General features: G+C 39.2%; 1 protein-coding gene across 3 annotated transcripts in view; it reads left to right on the forward strand.

Moving 5' to 3' along the window:
- Positions 1–22,614, forward strand: part of WDR7 (WD repeat domain 7) — a 301,904-nt gene that overhangs the window by 39,321 nt on the left and 239,969 nt on the right. For all 3 annotated transcript variants that reach the window (XM_090037845.1, XM_090037847.1, XM_090037846.1), the window contains exons 12-14: positions 1,408–1,628; positions 8,093–8,288; positions 15,563–15,777. In XM_090037845.1, coding sequence (XP_089893971.1) covers positions 1,408–1,628; positions 8,093–8,288; positions 15,563–15,777 — 632 coding nt within the window. The remainder of the gene's footprint in view (positions 1–1,407; positions 1,629–8,092; positions 8,289–15,562; positions 15,778–22,614) is intronic.

Consider the following 22,614-nt stretch of genomic DNA (forward strand, 5'->3'; position numbering starts at 1 on the left):
TAAAAATCAGCTATTAGTATTGGCCCTAAAAATCTGTATTGGAGCACTGCTAATCATGGCCTTTTTGGCTTCGGACAAATATTGTGCATAGTTTGTAGTCTCTCTAAGTAGGTGCTAAAGTGCTACTTAAAAGTATGTTTATGGAATACTTGTGCTAAAACTTGTAGCAGTTTCAAAAATAGTTCAAATGCATCAATTATGGATGAATTAAGTCTATGGGTACTAAATGCAAATTTATAGTTATGTTAATTTCAAGTTCAGTTTTTTTCAGGTTTCCTCCCTTCCATCTGTTCAAGGAGAGCAGGGTCTGACCATAAGGAGGGGGAAAGGGTTGAAGGGGGAAGAAACTGGGGAAAGAGGGTGGGGGGAAGAAGGCAAGGGGCTACCTGACCCCTCTGATTTATTTTCCTTCTATATTAGTGAGAGGTTGACAAAGTCAGGCAAACCTCCAATAATTAGATTTTATACCTGGCAAACTATAACAAACTTATAATTTTCCAGGTATAGAATCTAATTATTGGGGGGTCATTTCATAATCAGGGTCATCTACTTGAGTAACTATGGTACTTGGCAACCTGCTTGTTGTTCCGTTTGTATAGAACACTAACTGGTACTCAACTTCTGGCCCATGAGGCAGATCCTGCCTCCAGAGCTGTGTCATCTGGCCCATGGGTCTCCCCATGGGCCCAGAAACTTGGTAGCGGAGGAGCTGTGCAAGCATTAATTGCCATTCCCCTGCTGCCCAGTTTCCCATGTTTTTCTCCTTTAGGGAAGAATCCCGTTCATGACCCTTTCATATGTTTTTGCGACGCCACTTTTGGGTTACAGCTCATGGGTTGAGAAATGTTGGTCTACAAGACCCTTGATGAGAAGGGTGGAGAGATGCAGGTGCTGATGGCTGTGTACAGTGACTTAATAACATGTTAAATTTCAAACTCTTTGGCATGAAAATGAAAAGTATAATGCACTGACTAAAACGGTATGGTGTCATCCCTAGCGTGGCTGGTATACAGTCACACACGTAATATATATAAATATTGTGTATTTGTTCAAGTTTCCGGAGGTCTGGGTTTTATGATGATGAAGGTGTTTTCCTTCTGACAGCCTCCTGATATAGGTCATTGTGTTGTCATTTTCTCATTTAAAGGTGAAAAACAATTGTTTTTCTCTTTCTTCACTTTTTCAAGTTAAAAAAAAGGTCAAGAAGAGTTCAGTGCAAGCAGAAAATGTAAAATGTCATGAATATTTAAAAATTATGAATTTTCATTCCTTATAACTTAACTGCCATTTTTTAATTCCGTTTTAAAATGTGAAACAGAAATGTAAAACCTGTTGTTTAGTATATGTGAATTAATGGTTTGTTTTATTTTAAACTTGTTTCTTTTTCCCCCTTTTTTAATTTTCTAGGTTGGCCACCTCACAGAGCTCTCAGAGGTCATCGTAACAAAATCACATGTTTACTGTACCCTCATCAGGTTTCATCTCGTTATGACCAAAAATATTTGGTATCAGGTGGTGTGGATTTTTCAGTCATTATATGGGACATATTTTCTGGCGAAATGAAACATATTTTCTGCGTGCATGGCGGAGAGATAACGCAGCTTCTAGTTCCACCGGAAAATTGTAGTGTAAGTGTAACTAACCAAATACATGCTTGTATCGTAAATGCCATCTTCTTTCAAAACTAATATAAATCGAATCCTTCTAAAGATTGTGAATATACACTGATACATTGGAGAAAACAAAGGATTTATGCTTTGGGTGGCTTATGTTGGTCAAAGCATAATTCCCTGACATTTAAAGGAAGTTAACTTCTGAGTTAGAAACAAAACAAACTACCCTGTGACTTTGAATTTTAGCTCGTTGGACAATTAAGAGTAGTTTAAGAAAAGCTTTATTTCTTTTTAAAAAGCAATTGGTATTCTGTCTAGTACATAGCATCAGCAGTGAGCTGTATGTTCTGTAAGAACCATGAAGACAAAGTCCCAACTGGTGGTAAGGTGGGAAACAGTAATGCCTGTCAGTTTAGTACGCAACTTGGTTGTTCTGTAATTTATTTATTTTTTTGCTAAAGTCTGTTTATCTTGCATTTCTGTGTTTATGATATTAAAGCCCTTTGACTTGGGTGTTAAGAGAGGCTGCAAAGGGAGGTGCTGATGGTAATGAAATGTGAACATGGCCCCAGGTCAGGAGAAAGCAGAGAGATGGGAGTGGTAAAGCACAGAGAGGGTGGTTACTTGTGCAGCTCTTATGGTGGGTAGGACTGTTCAATCTTGTTACTTTATCTCATGCTAACCATATTTTGCTCAAAACACTTTCTGTCAATACCGTGTTGCTTTTGTTTTAAAAACTGAGATTTAATCTAAGCTTCTATAATTGCATGCATTCCTTGATACCCTGCAATATGTAGTTGTACTGTTAATATTTTTGTCTTCCCTAGCGTGCGTTAAAATTGATTAGTAACACAGTAAAACCTTGCTAGCTCACATTAATGAACTGGGAGTATTGCTGCAAATTACTGTTCTTAAAAACAAGTTTCTGAAATATCTTTGGTGAAAACTGAAGCTAGGTTTTACTTGACCCTGTGATCAGCCAGAATATGGTATTGCATGCTAAATTATACATTAGGAAGACTTAGTAGAATAATGCTTTACTCTTAGATAAGTGGTAACAGAAGCAAAGGTTTGTCTACAGATCTGTCCTCAGGACCGAACTCTGAATTCTGTCTTAATTGCTACCTTAAAGTTAGACTCAGGGACAAAAGGGCACTTATTTATATTAATAATCTGACTTATTTTTTTTATTGACAGTAATGGTAATATATCTTCCATGCTTTGACCATCCTGCTTTTCTCACTCATCGCTGTATACGCCCCAGCTTTAGTGCCTTTTCTGTCTTTTGTAATCTGCAAGCCTTCTTACTCTTTCCATCCTTATGCTTGTTCTTACTACCTCTCCTTTGACAGTTTATAGAATGTGGATGTCAAGTCCATAGCCCTGGGGCTCTTGATTGTTGTTTCTGAGACAAGTTTTGTTCAGAAGGAAATACGTTCTGTGTACAAACATTCATTTCTACTGAAAGAAATTTCTTCTGGTAGAAAAATAACTTGGGAGCTGGACTGTACAGATGGTCCTTCAGTGCCACAGCTGGAGAGCTTCACAGGGAAGCATTCCAGCAAGGGAGCACTAGAGACCTGTTCCCTGAGCCGTTATTTAAATATAGTCTCCTTTTGGTCTCCTATTCATCTTTATTTAATTGTAATAACTGTGGTAAATTAGGGCCTTCATATTGGTTTAAATATCAAATCCATTTTTTTAAAACCACAGTCTATCCTGCTTCTTTCAATTAAACATGACAAAAATTAAGGGGTAGCCGTGTGTTTGTATCTTCTAAGTTTTTGAAGCTCCTTAGCCTTCCCCTTGAAGGAACGTATTTCGTACGCTCTAGGAATAAGCAAGTTGTGGAGAAAACTATACTTTCTTATACTGCAAGATTTTACTCTACGAATCGGTTATCTGAATTTTATCTAACACTTAAAACCATGCACTAGAAAATTATTGTTTATTGAGCTGCATAATTTTAAATACTCCTTTAAAAACGCTAAAATGTAATCCCTAGTCTTCCTTTTTCTTTGAGTAAGCTTTTATGGCCAGATTTAAGAACCCTTGGAGAAACCAGTTGGCAGTGCAACTGCTGCCAGCTTGAAAGCAGTGCAGATGAGTTACCATAATAATGAAGCTTTTTTGTTACAGTTCTGTTTTTTCCTCCAGAGTTTAAAACTGGCATCCTTTTCAGAAAAGCACACAGTATATTGATTTGTCTTATCAGCTTTGCTTCAAATGGTAATTTAACAAGTGGAAGAATTACTTCTACCTTAATGACCTGTTCAGTTGCTCTGGTAGTTTAGAACATATCAGTAGATGTGCTTAAAGACCAAAAAGCCTGGATGATGCTTAAAAAGCGAAGAGCACAGTCTGAGCATGTTTGCTAAATCCCAAGCAAACATTCCTCTGAGCGTGTGAGAGCTAGCCACATTATGTGCTGATTATTGAATTACTATATCTCTTCTCACTTGGTTCAATAAAACCTCATCTAACTCCTGACCAGAACGCTTATTTAGTATAGCGTATATGCAGGTTATACTTTATGCCATATTTAGTGAGAAGTGTTTGTTTCTTTCTGTAGAAGGCTTTTTAAAAATCTGACTGAGACCCATAGTATACAGTGAAGCACTGCTTCTTTCACTCAAAGTCCATCACTAATATATTTTTCACAGGTGGATTTTTTTTCTCATATTTTAGTTTTCAAAAGTAAACTTTACAAGGTAACTGAGGGAGAATAATAATGAGCGTAGATTTTTGTCTGTGATGAATATTAATGTATAGTAAAATAAATGTTAGAAACATCTGGACATAAATTAATGCTAATTAAATATTTGTATATTTAAATAGTGCCACCATTGCCTTTATACCAGAGCTGCCCAACTTCTGGGTCGCTGGGTGCTTCAGCCCCGATATAAGGCAATGTGACTTTCTTGTCAAGCCCCCTTCCTCTTCCTCCCTCCTCTACACACGTACCCCACCCCCCAGATGCACCACACAAGCTTTCTTCCTCCCTCCCCTTTCTCTCCAAACACTTACTCCTTTCTATAACTTTACACAAATAATTCTATGGACTATTTGTATAAAGAAAGATTTATAGGATCAAGACCTGAATGTGGATGCTGATGCTGATACTTTTTCTGTTTTCCATTTTCATGAAACTATTTTCAAATAGCTTTTAAAATAACTGAATCACAAAAAGTAAGCTGTAGAGGGTACTCTTGCATACATGGAGTAGCAAATATATATCATTCTAAGTAAAGAACATCTATTTTGGAGGAAAATCCTTTTTTAAAATAAAATTTAAATCTGATTTTCATTCTGCATACTTGGATGGTATACTTTGAGTTGATTAGTAAAGCTTATACTTGGTTAACTTTTGTGAAGTGTATATTTTGCTTTTCTTTTTAGTAGTCTTATGTTGACTAGCGCTAGTTAACAAGTCCTAAAAAAAAAGTTAATCAATTACCGTATTTTTCGGACCATAAGACGCACCGGACCATAAGACGCACCCCTCCTGGAGCCTCAGTCTCCGCGGCGGCGAGTCCCTCCTTCAGACTCCTGCCCCGTCTGTTCCAGCCGGCCATTTTTATTGCCGGCTCCCGGCCACCGGCATGGGCGCCGGCTTCCGGTCTAAACAAGCGGCGGATGTCCCGCTCGGGCTCCGCCGCCTCCGTGGGCAAGCTCCGCCCCGTCTCCCTGGGACACGGCATAAACAAGCGGCGGGTGGCCCTCTCGGGCTCCGCCGCCTCCGCGGGCAAGCTCCGCCCCGTCTCCCCGGGACACACACCTTCGGACCATAAGATGCACCCTCGTTTTCCCCCCCACTTTTGGGGGGAAAAAAGTGCGTCTTATGGTCCGAAAAATACGGTAAATACTTTCCCATGCTTTCCATATGTTAAGTTGTACATTAATGAACAGTTTGTTGTTGTTGTTGTTTCTAAAAGGACAGTAGTGTCCCATGCCTTGCCCTGTCAAATGTTAATGAAGGTGTTCAAGGCACAGTTACTGTCAATATTTTAGAACAAGTCAAAACAGCAGTGAAACTAATTATGTGCATTTTCCTTCATTTCCAACTGGCCAAGGCATGATATTAATGCAAGGTCTTTATGCTTTAGAATCCTATTCTGTGGTCTATATACTTTTGATGCCTATTTAGCAGTGGGCATGTTTTTCCTAATATACACTTGTATACAACTTTGATATCACTGTAAGATTGTGGATTTCATTGTGCCTTGGGCATGTGTTGTGCTTTTGAGGTGTCAAATGGGCATGGTCTTTCTCCAGTTGAAGCTAATGTGCAAACTCTTTTTGGACCAGAATATAGTTCATCTGGTACACTTTCATTGTGCTTGTTTAACAGTTGCAGAATTTGGTATTTATTGACAAGAAGAGAATATCTTTGGGTATGATTCATAACTTGTGATAGAGGTGACATCTTTTATTAGACCAACTAGATTTTTGCAAAAAAAAATCTTTATTTGCCAGCTTTCGGGCACAAGCACCCTTCTTCAGGCATAGGAGAAAAGTTTGTAAAAGTTCTCCTAGGTAGAAATGAAAGTTCCTGTTTCATAGGAGAGTTGAAGGTGTGGTAAAATCTCCTGTTTGGAACACTTCATTTTATGCAGATTAGCCTCAGAGAAAATGGACCTTACGACGACAGGTTGAGAGCCATGGGGCTCTTTAGCCTGGAAAAGCACAGGCTCAGGGGCGATCTGGTGGCCACCTATAAGTTTATCGGGGTGACCACCAAGATCTGGGGGAACGTTTGTTCACCAGACCACCCCAAGGGATGACGAGGTCAAACGGTTATAAACTACTGCGAGATCATTTCAGGCTGGACATAAGGAAGAATTTCTTTACTGTCTGAGCCCCCAAGGTCTGGAGAGCCTGCCATCGGAGGTGGTTCAAGCACCTACAATGAACACTTTCAAGAGCAAATTGGATGCTTATCTTGCTGGGATCCTATGACCCCAGCTGACTTCCTGCCCTTTGGGCAGGGGGCTGGACTCAACGATCTCCCGAGGTCCCTTCCAACCCTGATGTCTATGAAATCTATGAAAAGTTGTTTGGTGGCAAGCAGGAAGTACAGTAATATTTCCTTCAGGCTTTGATGTTTCATATTTTACATAACCCTTTGGTTATGATTGGATTTTGGAAGTTGTTGATGATTTTGGGCTGAGGGTTGTTTTTATACTAGTAGAACTCATAATTCAATATCTCCAGATGCTATTGTAAAATTACCTCAATCTAATTAGTATTTGTTTCTATTGTGTTCCTTTAGGTGTATTTTTGGATGGATTAAATTGAAACCACATTTTTCTAATATTAAATGCATAATATTAACCTAAAATACTAAAATAACTCATATCCCATAAATACTTTTATTTGACACTGTGTTCTTTGGACTTCCCACTGAGGATGATGTCTGAATCAATCCTATGCACAAGTCTTCATAAGTATGGTGCCGCAAGTCTACATTCAGAAAAGTAATTTAAATGGGTACTTGAAATTTAACAAATGCTTCATTCTTTGCTGAGCCTGAATTCTATGTTGTATGCTGTAACAAATACTAATTGGATAAATTATTACCGTGTTTGAATTGTTATTAGTAAAGTGGATGTAAAAACATAAAATATGATGAATGCAGTTTTAAAATTATTTGGTTTATTGATTAGTTACAAAGCCACAGTTTTGTGCTTTCAGTTATTGTGATAGTAAGAAAAATCACAGCTTATGCTAATAGAAAATAAGGTATTGACTTAATATTTTTGCAAGAAAAACCATTGTTTTGAAAAGTCAACTAAATACAAAATGAAACTTGAAGAATATTAGATGCCTGTTCTGATAGAAATGCCCTTCAGAATTGTTAGCTTTCAGTGAGTATATTCTGGCCATTTAAAATGATTAAATAAAGAAAGTAGAGATGAAGTCTTCCTAGCGACACTTGATCTATACTGTTGTTGCTGCTGTTGTTGTTGTTGTTGTTGTAGTTGTAGTAGTAGTAGTAGTAGTAGTAGTATGGACTTAAACTATGTCTGTACAAGCAGAGCTCAGTTGAAATCAGTGGCACAGGGTTGCTGCAGGACTGCAGGCAGTGTCTTTCATTCTGCTGGGTAAGCCATTTCATCACAGGAAAATGATGAAGACCAACAGAAATTAAGAATAAATAACCCTGCTCACGTTCCTCATAATTGAAGAAGGAAAAAAAATATTAATGTTGTTATCCTAGCCATAAGACTAAGTCACAAAAAGCAGCAAGTCAACTTTTTGCATTAACTGTTTATTGGGATCCTGAATAGGGTGGAATTGGATCGCATTAGGTGTCTACATCTACTTAAGTGGAACAGGATCTTACATTTGTCATCATTTCTGTAAAACATAAATTTTTATTATCCAACATGTACCTTGGGTGGTCTTATAAAAAGTGCTACAAAAATCAAAGTAATAGGTGCATGATAAATACATATACCATTTATTTTTGTCTTCAGGCAAGAGTCCAGCACTGCATTTGCTCTGTTGCCAGTGACCACTCAGTAGGACTTCTGAGTCTGCGAGAGAAAAAATGCATCATGCTTGCTTCTCGTCATCTTTTCCCTATTCAAGTAATTAAGTGGAGACCTTCAGATGATTACCTGGTGGTAGGATGTTCAGATGGATCTGTATATGTCTGGCAAATGGACACTGGTAAGATGAAATACAAGTACATTGAAAAAATATTCCTTTATTGAGGGCTAAATTCTGTCTTTGAGATGTGCTGATAGTTCTGTATGACTTTACATCTCAGAGCAAATAATTATAGATTCTTTACCATGAATTTATCTTTAGGAAATATGACTTTCAAATATCGAGCATTCCTAAGAATTTTTAGTGTTGGTAACTTTTAAATACAGTCAGCAGTTGAAATTAACTTGATTATATTTAGAGAAATGTAATTAGTCTTGGGTATTTTTTCCCCAGTAATTTTCTCACTTCTCTTTAGGAAGATCAGTTAACACACTTGAACTGGCAGCTGCTGAAGACACAGATTTAACTATTACTGTTTGTTCTCAAAGGAAGAAGCATGCTATAGAAGCTAAAGCACAGAAGCTGAAATCTGAGGGGGTTTTCCCTTCTTAGTCGTGCCATTAATTGCCTGTGTGACTGTTGGCAAGTGATTGAACTTCTCTCTCCTTCAGTCCCCTCATCTGTAAAGTGGGAAATAATTATATTTACTTACTCACAGGGTATTTTAAGACTTCAGTAGTTTTGTAAAGTGCTTTAGGATCCTCTGAAGTACTATTTATATATATTTAAGCATATTTAACTGCACCAAAGGCAACGTCGAATTTAAGATGATTCTCCCCCTCCAATAATTGTATTCCATACATAGAAAATTATAAATGAATTAATTTTTTCCACGTATCAAATATAATTGTTGGAGGGCTTTTTAAAATTCATCGGCTCCATGTGATGGATGAAAGCAGCAACAGGGAGTGAAGGGCCATACCCTGGTCCCTTAACACCCTTGCATACCCATATCCCTTGCTACCCCTGCCCCCCAGTGCCTGCCTCTCTTTCGCTTGTCTCCCTCCCACTTGCTTCACACCAGTTCTTGCCCTCCCTACCACTGGTTGTCTGTGCCTACTGCCAGGTGCCTGCTCCCCTTACTGCTTGGCCACCACTCCATTCTCCACTCCCCTCCACACCATCCCTCTGCCACTTACCTTCTGCAGCTGCTTTGGCTCTGGCTTCAGGACAGTCACTAGAGGCCTGACCCCAGCCCAGCCAGGCAACATCAGTGACCAGCTTCAGCCCTGGTTGGGTTGAGGGTGTTTTACTACCCTCAGCCCAGTGCTTTAATACCCTACCAGTGAGACAGTTCTTCTTAATATCTAACATCAACTTCCCTTGCAACTTGAGACCATTGCTCCTTCTTCTGTCATTGCTGATAACAGTCTAGCTTCATCCTCTTTCAAACCTCGCTTCAGGTAGTGGAAGGCTGCTGTTAAGTCCCCTCTGTCTCTTTTTCTAGATTAAATAAGCCCAGTTCTCTCAGTTTTTCCTCATAAGTCATTTCTACCAGCCCCCTCACCATTTATGTTGCCCACCGCTGGACTCTGTCCAAATTTGTCAACATCCTTTCTGTAGTGGGGAGCCCAAAACTGGACACAGTATTCCAGATGTGGCCTCCCATTGCTGAGTAGAGGGGAATAATCACTTCCCTTGACCTACTGGCAACACACCTACCAATGCAGCCCAGTTTGCTGTTAACCTTCTTGGCAACAGGGGCACACTTTTGGCTCATATTCAGCTTATTGTCCATGGTAACCCCCAGGGCTTTTCTGCAGAGCCGCTGCCCAGCCAGTCAGTCCTCTGCCTGTACTGGTGCATGGGATGGTTCTGTCCTAAGTGCGGGACTTTGCATTTGTCCTTGTTGAACCTCATGAGATTCCTTTTGGTCTAATCCTCCGATTTGTCTAGGTCACTGAATTGTAGACCTACTCTCCAGCATATCTACTACTCCCCTCAGGTTGGTGTCATCTGCAAACATGCTGAGGGTGTACTCTGCCATCTTCCTTATTGTTGATGAAGACGTTGAACAAAACCAGCCCCAGGACCTACCCCTGGGACACTCCACTTGATACCAGCTGCCAGCTAGACATGGAGCCATTGATTACTGCTCTCTGAGCCTGATGCTGCAGCCAGTTTCTATCCACCTTACAGTCCATTCATCCAGCTCATGCTTCCTTAACTTGCCTGCAAGAATGCTGTGGGAGACTGTATAAAAAGCCGTGCTAAAATCAAGGTAAACCCCATCTACCGGTCTCCCGGCATCCACAGAGCCAGTCACTTTGTCATAGAAGGCGGTGCGGTTTGTCAGGCATGACTTGCCCCTGGTGAATCTGTGCTGACTGTTCCTAATCATCTTCTTCAAGTGTTTAGAAATGGATTCCTTGAGGATCTGCTCCATAATTTTTCCAGGGTCTGAGGTGAGGCTGACTGGTCTGTAGTTCCCTGGATCATCCTTTTTTCTCTTTCTTAAAGATGGGCACTATGTTTGCCCTTTTCCAATCATTTGAGACCTCTCCTGATTGCCATGAGTTTTCAAAGATGATGGCCCATGGCTCTGTAGCCACAGCAGCCAACTCCCTCAGCACCTTCAGGTGCATCCCATCTGGCCCCATGGACTCGTACACATCCAGCTTTTCTAAGTAGTCTCTAACCTGTTCTTTCACCCGTGAGGGCTGCTCACCAGCTCGCCAACCTGTGCTGCCCAGTGCAGTAGTCTGGGAGCTGACCTTTCCTGTGAAGACTTAGCTGAAAAAAGGCATTGAGCACTTCAGCCTTTTCTGCATCCTGTCGCAAGGTTGCTTCCCCCGTTCAGTAAGGGACCCACACTTTCCCTGATTCTCCTCTTGCTACCAACATACATGTAGAAACTCTACTTGTTCTCCTTCACATACTTGCTAACTGCAACTCCAATTGTGCTTTGGGCTTCCTGACTTCATCCCTTCATGCCTGAGCCAGTGCTCTTATATTCTTGCTAGTTATTTGCCCAAGTATATATTAAAGAATGCAAGTAAACTGTGCAAGCTTTCAGCTACTAGGTCTATTTTCACCCTCACCACCCACCTTCCTATTGGTTCCAGTTACATTTCAGGAAAGCTTACTGTAAACATTCCTTTCCATTTTCTAGAGTAATCCATACTTTCTTTGCAGTTAAGAAACTATCACTTCATTTCCCATCAGGACCCACAAAAGTTAAAGTAACAGATGCTGCTATTGAACATTTCTTCTTTTCCCACTTTGTGCTTAAACACCCAAACCAATTATTCCTTTGAAGCTGGGCATTAAATGGACTGAAATGATGGGTTCAGGATAATAACAGTTTTATATATTTTACTTCCTTATTTTCATTGATCTTCTCTTTACGTACTGGTAACTCAATTTGCTACAACATACCTAAATTTTCCATACATTGTGTTGCCCATTCTGTTGTTTAAAACTCATTCCTAGACTCCTTAAGTCTTCTCAAAGAATTTAAAGCTGTAATTTTGAGTATTATCCCTCTTCTAGTTAGAAACTCTTACATGCCAGATTGTCTTGAATCCAAGATGAAGGTTTCTTTTCCCCCAATCAAAAGTGGGTGGGGGAAGCCTTGGCATAGAGATGAGTACTAGTCTGGGGTAGGTAACAACTCAGCTCCAGCTTTGGTCCTGCACCCACGACTGAACTGCTGCCTGCTCCAGGTTGGGGTGGTTTGTGTGGTTGGGGAAGGGGTGTACGTGTCTCATATGGCACAGGGGAGACTATGTAGCCCTCTGGGGTCAGGCCAACTCTCAGGATCTCAATATTGCACTGTTAAGACAGGAGGGTGTGGCAGAATTGCACATATACAAACACGGGGGGGGGCAGATAAGTGGTGGCAAGGAGGAAACAGTCAAAAACCCAACTTGGGGTTTCAAAATAACAGGTTTATTAAACAGACAATACACTACACAGCCCCATGAAGTTATTGGTTCACACACGCACTCTTACTTTCACTCATAATGGCAGCAGGAGAAAGAGACTCAGTGGAAGGGCTGGATTCCAGGTAGGGAAGAGAAACAGAGTCCAAGTCCTTGGTTGAAGAGAGGGTAGGGGTGATAGCTACCTATCCAGGCTGGAAAGGGGTCTTTGTCCAGTAGGTGTCCAGAGGGGGGGTCACTGGCAGGGTCTCTGGGTAGATAGGTAGTGTGGCATGGTGCTGGTCCAGACGGAGAGGGCGTCCCAAGGAGTCAGTCTTCACTGGCCCTTTTATGGGGCAGACTACCTATGATCTCCTGTGGGGAGGGCCTGTCCAGGCAAGGTCAGTCCTGTTCCAGAAGGCTCCAGGTGTTCATACTGAGCATGTGCAGCCTTGGCACAATGGTGGGTTGCTTCATCTTTTATTTCTTGAATGCTAAGTGTAGTTCCAAGGGCTGGGTTGTTGGTCCAGATGTTGGTGTTGATGGTTTGGTCATTCAGAGGGAGCTATTTTTAGGCCTACTGCCATTGCCTCTCAAGCACCCTCATTCATCCCCATTCATTCAGGAACCAAGTTGCATAGGAGGGGTAGGTGTGAGTCATGGGCTACACAGCCGGGCCTGGGGACAGGATGGAGATATGACAAACAAAATGGAAACTTGACATGACTTATGCTAACTTACATATGTAGGCCTAAATCATATAGTATCAGTAAAACAGTAATATGGAACAGTACAAATCAATATAAACATAATAATTATACAATATAAAGAAGGAGAAAAAACAAAACAAATACAACTTGTTACCAAAATAAAATGCTGAAGCTTATCCTATGTCTTAGCTCACTTATACTTATCTATAGGGAATAGAGAGGGAAAGAAAAAGTCAGACGTGGTTGGGGAAGGGGAGGAAATGCATTTTAAAAGGAAAAAAAAAGAAAAACTGGAGGTTTTGCTACAACTGCATGGGGGGGTGTTAGTGAGGGAGCACAGGAAAGACTACACAGCCAGTTCTTCCACCTGCCTGCCCACCCACTGTTTACCTTCAGCTACACCCTTGTCCCAGCCAGGATCAAGAGGTGGTGGAAGCTCCATCCTTGAAGGTTTTTAAGACCTATCTGAAAGACTAGATCATCCCAGCCCAAGCCTATTTGGCTGGGATGATCTAGTTGGGGATGGTCCTGCTTTGAGCAGGGGATTGGACAGGATGACCTCCCACCCACCTCCCAAGATGACCTCAAGGCTCTGCAAGCCAGAGGTTGAGCACCCCTGGTCCATAGGAAGCTAAGCTGTTGAAGCTTTAAACGTGAATGAAAATGATTTGTCTTTCATTTAGCGCAGAAAAAGTTAGATGGACAAAATGGTCACTGCAGATCAGTTGTAAAATACTGATAAAGCCCATTAATTGTTTGTCCATGCCATTTGTACTTCTCTTTAAGGCAATTTTTTTTGCATTTTTCATTATGTAGCTGGTTAGCTGTCTTGCTTTTCCATGCTGTATGTTGTACCAAGGTTACAGATAGAAGGAGCTTCCACTAGGCATTTTATTATTTGTTACTGCTGAGTTTGATCTCAAAGAAAGTAACATTATTTACATGATTATCTGTAACTAGCAATGGGAGTTATACTCTTCCTGCCATGAAGACTTTGCTTACTCAGAGGGATACAGAGTTTCTGTTTACCTGCTTATCTTCCTAAGGGTGCAGACATACAGCACATTTTACTCTAGAGCAGCTGTAGCAAACTGTGTGTGCCAAGAGGTAGCAGAGACCACGTGGGCACTTATGGACTAACAGTAATCCCAGGAAGCGGTATGTGGCAGAGACCTGACTGACACACCCCAAAGCAGTCGCAGCAACCCCTGAGCGACAGAGTGGCTCTCACACAGCAGTGGCAAGCGTTGTGACCCCTGTGGTGACAGCTAGTGACAGTCTTCCCCTGGTAATCCAGAAGGAAACTCCTTTTCATTCCCTTCCCCACTTCTAAATCCTCGTGTACTGGGCAAGGTAGCAGCCCCCCATATGGGAAGGTCTCAGTTAAAACTGCAGTCAAAAACCCAGGAAGGTTAGTATTTTAAGATGTTTTAAACACCTAAGTATTTTATTAGGTACTTGATATTTTAGGGTGTATAATATTTGAGCTAATTGATATTTATGGTCTCTAATATTTTGGGGTGTTGGATGTTGTGTGGGGTATTTTATAGTGTTCGGTTAGATAACTTTTGTTATTTTTCTTTTTCATTTAGTAAACTTTTATAAGCTCTTTGTGCTGTGTTGGCTTGTATGGCCTCTTAAGTTACTGTAGCCCTGAATGAACTTTTCTGTGTTCAGATTCTCACCAATGATTTAAATTCTGGTGGACTCTCTAATAGGTGTTGCATGTTATTTTAATAATCCTCTCCAATACTATCGACTGAAAATATACATATAATACTGTTGCAACTAAGAACATTTGCACAGTAGGATGTGGTTTAATATGCAAGGCAATTATAGTCCTATTAATTGAGTGTACTTGGCTAGGGAAAAATAGGTTGCATGCATCTTTTAATTACAGAAGTCATTTTGGTTACATATTTTGGTTTATGAGAACTGGAGTAGATTTTTTTAATTACCAAGTGGCAAGTAATATTTAAGTGACTATATAAAAATGTGAAAATGCACAATCTAATTGCCTAAAATAACACCTGCATAACACTAGAGATTCAAGAAGTTCCCAATTATTGTTTACAGTTAGAGCCCTTTTTATGTCTTGTCTGACAGATGGTATGTCTGCCAACATGAAGTCACTTAATGCCTGTTTAGGAGCATAGGCTTGGTGACACTCGTCTTTTGAGGCAACATTAACCAGCACCCATTTGTGTAGCAAACTTGCATTTTTCTTGAAGGACTTGCATTTGAGTGTTGACCACATTTGAACCTGTAAAACTTGCGGTATCTGACTCCTTTGAGTAAGATAACAAGAAGCTAACTACAATGCCTTCTACTTCTGGGTCCTATCTGGAGCCAAAGCTTTGTGAGGCTGTGAAGCATATTTGATACAGTTGAAGTTTTCATATATTTTTACCAGCAAGCCTCTGAAAAAGCAGCAATTAGCATATAGAAGTGACATTTTTTTCTTGCAGTTTGGTTCATCATTTGTCCCAAGGGTGTGAGCCTGCTACATAAAGCACCAAGTTTTAAGGCTTAAACTACAAGAGAGTTTGGCAAAGTTTTGTAAACAGCTAAAAACAAAACAAACTAAACTTTTAATTGAATGTGGTAGATAAAAGTGTGCATTTATTACACGATCAATATATAGTGAGCTTGCTGGTTGGGGGGGGGGGGCGTTCTTCCTGTAACTGCTCGGGAATCCTAGTGTGATGGGAAAGTTATTAATGAAAGTTGTCATTTAAAATACCCCTCTGACTTTGTTCTCATTTTTTTTAACAATCTAAATGGTTTGCACTAAAATACTGGATGTAAAAATGTTTTCAAGGTGCACTGGATCGTTGTGTGATGGGAATAACAGCAGTTGAGATCTTGAATGCTTGTGATGAGGCAGTTCCTGCTGCAGTAGACTCCCTCAGTCACCCAGCTGTAAACCTAAAACAGGCCATGACTAGACGTAGCCTTGCTGCTTTAAAAAATATGGCCCACCAGAAATTACAGACCCTTGCCACTAACCTTCTGGCTTCTGAAGCTTCTGACAAAGTAGGTTTTTTTTTGTTAATTTGATTTGTGTTTCTGTGTTACTACATTTTCCAAACGTTGTTTTTCTTTTTATGAGTCAACCTATGTTATATGGAAAATCTTGAATCGTTCTATGTTGAACAGATGTGATCTCTAGACTTTTCAAACTGATGGAAAGCTCTTCTCTGACTTCAGCTGATTTGGGGTTACTCCTCAAAAGAGATTTCTTTTGAAACTACAGAAATAGCTTTACTGATTCAGTGAAGATGGTTGAAACCGGTCTGCACTTTTAATACAAAAGGTTATTATCTATAGTTTTAAAAAAATAACAAAATACATTAATATATACTTTATATGTATTATTACAGTGCAGTCTGCTTATAGGAATCTAAACTTGGACCTTCTTGTACTTAGAAAGGATAAATCAATGTCTCCTATAAATGTAGAGATTAATTTTAATACACGGTAGTTTATAGCAATTATATGCAGCTTCTTAAGTAATTAAAATGTTATTCTCCGAAGGAAGATGGATGTCATCCAATGCTGTCTTTAAAGGGAGCTGTATATTCATACAGTATTTACAGTTTTTAAGTATTTGCCTTTGTATTTCAGTAGCAACTGATATTATTCAGATGATGCAATTCAGAGGTTTAATATGTTGGTTACATTAAAATATGAATTCATATGTATTTCTAACGATCATATGTAGTACTTCTAATGTCATTTTTTTAATACAAGAGGTTTTTCATATGTAATTTCCCTTTCACCTACTCTATTGTGATGTTGAGATTTGTGGCAATTCTGCAGGAAGTTGCAAGTGTAATTTCTACTCTAGTTTGAAATCTGGTTATAATTCTTTTCCTCTGTTTTAGTAAGTTATTTCCATAGCATAATTTACATTTGTACTAGAAATGATTTGTAAATATGAGACTATCTAGTAAGAAGTATTAATGATCAATTGCAACAAGAGAAAACCTGACAGAAGTACACTCCTTTTTAAAAGGTCAGGTGTACGTAACATACTTTATTAAATTATACTCCTTTTCCCCATCATAACTATCCCTATTATAGTTTGAGGAAAAAGGCACATTATGAATAAAACTCTGAAAAATGTAATCTGATATTTGAAACACTTTCTGTAAGTGATCATAATCCATTATGTGGATTTTTTTTTACAATCTTGTTTATCCCAGTTTTAATAGCACATTTTATAGGCAATTAGTGATAAAAGCCCCAGATATGAGACTAGTGTTATATTTTGCTTGTGAATGTACTCAGTCCTATAGCAGTGGTAATTGTTGCCAAGCCTATAAGGACAACAATTACACAAGGTAGTGGGGAGTCCTATGAAGCTAAAGGCTTCTGGGGATAATCGCTTTATGAAAAATGTATGCTGACAAAATCATTAGGGGTTTCTCTCACCACTCTCCACTCATTAGGGATTTCTTTCACCACTCTTCTGTGGATTGATTGCAGGTCTCTGAGAGAAATTGTAGCAGAGACACCTTTTTGATGACTTCTGCTTTTTGACTAGCTTGATATGTTCACAAACAGCTGAAAAATTAAAACTAAGGGGTGCATATTGCATAGAGGCTGGTTTAGGACTATATACAAACGAAGCACTCATTGTTTCTGTTAGGTAATTTCTGTTATCTAGAATATTTATCCTGGTTATAGTAACTTATTACAGAGGTACACTTCTAGGGATGATCCTTTAAAAAGCCGGAGCACCAAAATCCATTTTTCTGTATACACGTCCTGGGGGCATTATTTGTATAATACTGCTTTTATTATAACAGAATTTGAATTACTGTAATTCTCGGAAGCTTTTGGCATTTACATAGTCTGTACTTTGAAAAATCAATTGCACATTCCTTGTATGGTACAGGAGAACATACACCTCCGGCATGCTGTGGCTTTCAACATAGGCTTTATTGAACTGGCGGAGTGCGGGGGGTGGAATCTTTAGTGGTATAGCATTCTCTCTTTTAAATTTCAAAACATATTAATCTCCCTGTGGAGATCAGAGTACACATTAGCAAACAGTGCAGGTAGTCTAAAGAGAAATGTAGAATGGTATGGTCAATGTATGGAGCAGTACACATTTAGCTTCCCTCCTTTTTGTTAAATTTGTTTATTAAAACTCAGTTGTTTTCAATGGCGACTATAGATCAGCATAACTGAAGCAGTGTACCTAAATCATAACGGTATCTGGAGGAAGCCTTTTCCGCGGAGGCCCAGGATTCCACATCAAATAGGCCACATTAAGAACAGACATAGCCTGGTGTTAATGTAGATGCTATATTCAGGGTTTGAATTATGGGGGACCTTAGGGGGGATGAGCCCTCCTCCCATCAGAGACAGGAGCCTCTCTGTAAGATTTGAAAATCATAAATTGGGGGAGGGTCTCTGATTTTATTAGGGCATTGTGATGGACAGCCCAATTTTTTTTGCAGACCCCTCCCCCCCCAACCCCCCAGAGTCAAAGTGTAATTTGAACCCTGGCTATATTTTATAGACTAAATGAATGCTAGGTATTCATGAATCATTTATGAAAACTTCAAATCTTCTATTTTTGTAGTGTGTGCATATACAGTTGAATCTACCCCCACCTCCCAAAAAGACAAATTAAAATAAATCCTAGTAACCCCATCTGGCTTTCTGATTGCTTTTATATTCCTCCTGCCTCTCCATTTTCTATGTCCCCACCTTTTCCCCCAATTAAAAAAAACAAAACACTGGCTTGATAAACCCACTGCTGCTTCACTTGAAAGTCCTTCCTAAGTGAATGTTCACTCTGCCAGTCTGCCTTTTCTTACTTAGGACCTACCAGAGAAGAAATCCCTCTGTGTGAGACACTGGAGCAAATCTGCACATTCAGAGTCCGAGTTACCATATACTGCAAATGACCTACAGTTATCTCGGCTTCCCTCCCTTTCTGTTCAAGCAGCTATTTGAGCTGGGCTTGGTTTGTGAATGCTTCCCATTACAGACTGAGACAGGACACAGCCAGGCTAAGAGAGTCGGTTACAAGAACTCACTGACTTTTTTTAACTTCTTGCCTCCAGCTTTGCTGGATAATGCTGGCTCTTGGTGTGAATGAGTCTACTCTCTCCTGCCCCCAACTCAAGTCAGTCTGTTAAACCTTTGTAGCTTTAGGGTTGAGCATATTACTCCAAAAAGAGGTCATGCTCAGTAATTTAACTATTTCCCTAGCCTCAGCTGAGCTTCTGATTTGCTCTCCCTTGGCCTCTTGCATCCTGATAGGGTAGAAGCTGATAGAGCTGCCAGCTGCTGGGGGGCAGTACTGATGATCTCCGTAGGGGTGGGGCAGTGACCATCTGATGCGAGCCAGGTTTGTTCTGGTGCTGCAGAGGAGTGTGGAAGATGACTATAGAAGTGATGCCCCATATGTCTCCTTTAATAACTGGAATTTTTCAAACTTTCCTCTTTAAAATTTCAGGTTACAGCTTTAGGAACTTATTTTCAGTGATCAAATACATATTTTCTTCTGAAGTCGGTTGTCTTCCAGAGTCACAGTGAACAACTTTGAGGGCCATAAACAAGTCAGGAGGAACTAAGAGGCTGAGCATGTCTTTCACAGAGTTTATAGGATTTTATTAATTTTATATTCTTTATATGGATGCTTAATTAAAAGTAATATAAACAAAAAATTTAGCCGAATTGGATAACAATAATTAGGAAAAAATGAGTTGGTTAATAAGAGTAGATAAAGTAGCCAATGAAGCACATTTTGGGGATTTCTGGAAATACAGGCTGATAATCTATTGTCTCCTGAGACATCACGGAAGATTAAAAGGTGAATTTTTACTCCAAAGAAACAAGTACCTTCATGATTGTATATGCACTTGTGTGTACATGTCTGTGCATGTGCACGCACTCTTAGTATTGTTATTTCTATCTAGCATTAGTTGCAAAAGGTACCATGTGTTATTACTTACTTTAGGCTGTTACTTGGGAATTTTTGATAGTTTTGATAGTTGCATTTTATTGCACATTTTAAATTTTTCCTCTGATCTCAATCTGTGCCAGCTATTACATTTAGCATCATGAACAAGTGCAGCTGAAGTCTCATTGGATTTGCCTTCCAGTCTGTAGAGTAGATATTCAGAATAATTAGTTTCTATTCTTTTTTGCATAAATGTGAACCTTTTATGTTTACATCAAAATGCTGACATGGATGAGCCGGGCACCTTGTTTTTTCCTTTTGTGCATTCATTTGTAACTATACCTGTGCAGCAGTAGTGGTTTCCTTCCTTAAAATATTTTAAATCTCCTTTTCAGGAAGTTTTCAGTCATTACAGCTTCCAGCCTGATTTTCATTCCTTTGCTAATTCTAAAGAAATCACAAAGGTTATTCAGTGAAAATATTGTTTACTTTCCGTTTCAAATAGGTAATAATCAATATTTAACAGCATCACTGATCTCTCCTTAATTTGATACGTCACTACTTGTTTGTGGTGCTTCATCCACTTTTGAGTCCATCTTACAGTACTCGTTTCTCATTTGATTTGAATTTTTCAAGGACAGATTTTTATGAAGTGGATCTAAATAAGAGATTAATATCCAAACATATTGGCTTTAACTTTTAATATTTAATATACCTTGTAATATTTTAGTGGAGGTGTAACTGTCTGCCTTATGGTCTATAACAGCAAAAGATTTACAAACTTTTTTGTTTTATGATTTATATAAAATTATCTGCAGTTACTTGCTAAAAGCATTTCATTAAGTAATGGTAATCCTATGTGTATGTGAGTGCTTTTAGAAGCATAGTAACTTATAATTTATGTAGATTTTGCCAAGCTAGTACAGTGATGGTCTACTATCCATGTAAATAATAAATAATTTAGTGTTACAACGATCAAGCTAAACCGATCTTCTAGTGAATATTCTGGCAAATTTAAGTAAAGTTATCAATGCTGCAGGGTACGCTTTATTAATTAGCCTTCAAGGCCTGTCCAAATGAAATAGGCAAATTGCTTAACTGTCTAGGGAATATGAAGTAAGGAATAAGTGAAGGAATTTAGTATCCAGACATAATAATAAGTTTTTATTTTTTCCGTTAAGTCTCAAGCTAAAATTATTGCACGAGTTAGACATAACTTGTCCATATGTTGGATTGAAGCAATCTATTAAATTGTTGTTTTAATGCTAGTATTGACAAAATAGCTCTTTTTAGTGACCTTTTTCTTTTTCTGATTAGGTTTTGTTATACATTATACCATGTTGAGTAAGGCAGACAACAGAGTTCTAGTATTTTTATAAGTTACTTCTGTCATTGCAATGGCAAGATATTGATAGTACCTTCATCTTCCTGCTGTTACCTGTGCTGAGTTGTATGGTGTTATTATTGTTTTTGATTTTATACCTTGTTATTTCATTTAGGGTTTGAAGTGGTAAATTTGGGGGTTCTTTGGGTAAATAGTCTGCAAATGTGAAGGATTGGACTCAGTGTTCCAACAGGCTCCTGCTAGTCCCATATTCCTATGTTAAATTTGAATAAGAGTAGAAAGGTTAATTTTTAGGTGCTACTATTCATTCACATTGGTTTTACCTGATGAAGTAGATCCCTTTTATCTGTAGGTTACTGCCTTTTAACACCTATATTTTTCTTTTTCCGTTACTTTGTGCACATGAACTGATGAAAGAATTTAATGCATCTGTGACAAGATACATGAACCCAACACAACTTCTTCCTGATTTGAGTGTCTTGAAGGTGGTATGGAAGTGACCACATGGCAGCACCGGCCAGCAACATCTGGCTAAAGAGGAACAAAAGAGGGGAGCCTGGGCAGTGGCTTATATAGTGGGTAAATAGGAACTTCCTGGCAGCAGGGAATAGGAGATGCTCTGTTTACCCGTGCATCCCTTGGACTAACTAGGAACAATGGCCACAAACTGACAGAGCGCAGATTTAGGTTGGACATCAGGAAGAACTTCTTCATGGTAAGGGTTGCTAGAATCTGGAATGGGCTTCCAAGGGAGGTGCTCTCCCCTACCTTGGGGTCTTTTAAGAGGAGGCTAGTCAACATGCATCTGGCTGGGGTCATCTGACCCCAGCCCTCTTTCCTGCCCATGGCTCGATGATCTACTGAGATCCCTTCTGACCCAAACAGCTATGAATCTATGAACTGAGAGTAAGGTTTGAGAAGGAGCTTTTTTTTATGTTCATTTATGTGTTACGGAGTTCAATGCAAGATGGGACAGGTTCTGCCTCATGAGCTTTTGCATAGAACAAGCAGAAGAGTCTCCTGCTCAAGTGACTTCATTTGCTAAACAATTAAAATTTAACACAAGCTATACTTCACTACATTTTGTTGAGATGATTTAAAAAAAAATCATTGCAATTGCATGCTTGGAGAAATTAGAATGGTCACCACAGGTTCTCCTTTTACATAGTACGTTCTATTAGTTAATATGGTAATACTAATCATAATTATATCCTCCTATCTACCAGCAGTCTGTCCAGTTTAAGGTGTCAGTGTAATTAATTTACAATACATTAAAGATTTAAGAAAGTCCTAGGATATGCATTTATTTGAGATTAATGCTAAACATTCGTGTCTTAGTAGCTTTGACTTCAGGACAGCAGAGGGCATCAAAGATCCATTCCTATTACAGTCACATTTTTTTTCTTCCTACTCTGTTAAGACAAACAAACAAACATATTATTGATATTTGACAGTGTATCATTTAGCATATCATGTTTTCCTACAAGTGCTTCTGCACGCATTCTCTAGCATTTCTGTTGGACCTAGTATATTTCTTTTCTTGAAAAAGCATGGGTGTGCTTGCAGGGTTAAAATCTTAAATATTATAGTTTTACAAGTATAA

Source organism: Crocodylus siamensis, chromosome 3 (assembly GCF_052110815.1).
Source record: "Crocodylus siamensis isolate JL-2025a chromosome 3, ASM5211081v1, whole genome shotgun sequence".
Taxonomy (NCBI): Eukaryota; Metazoa; Chordata; order Crocodylia; family Crocodylidae; genus Crocodylus; species Crocodylus siamensis.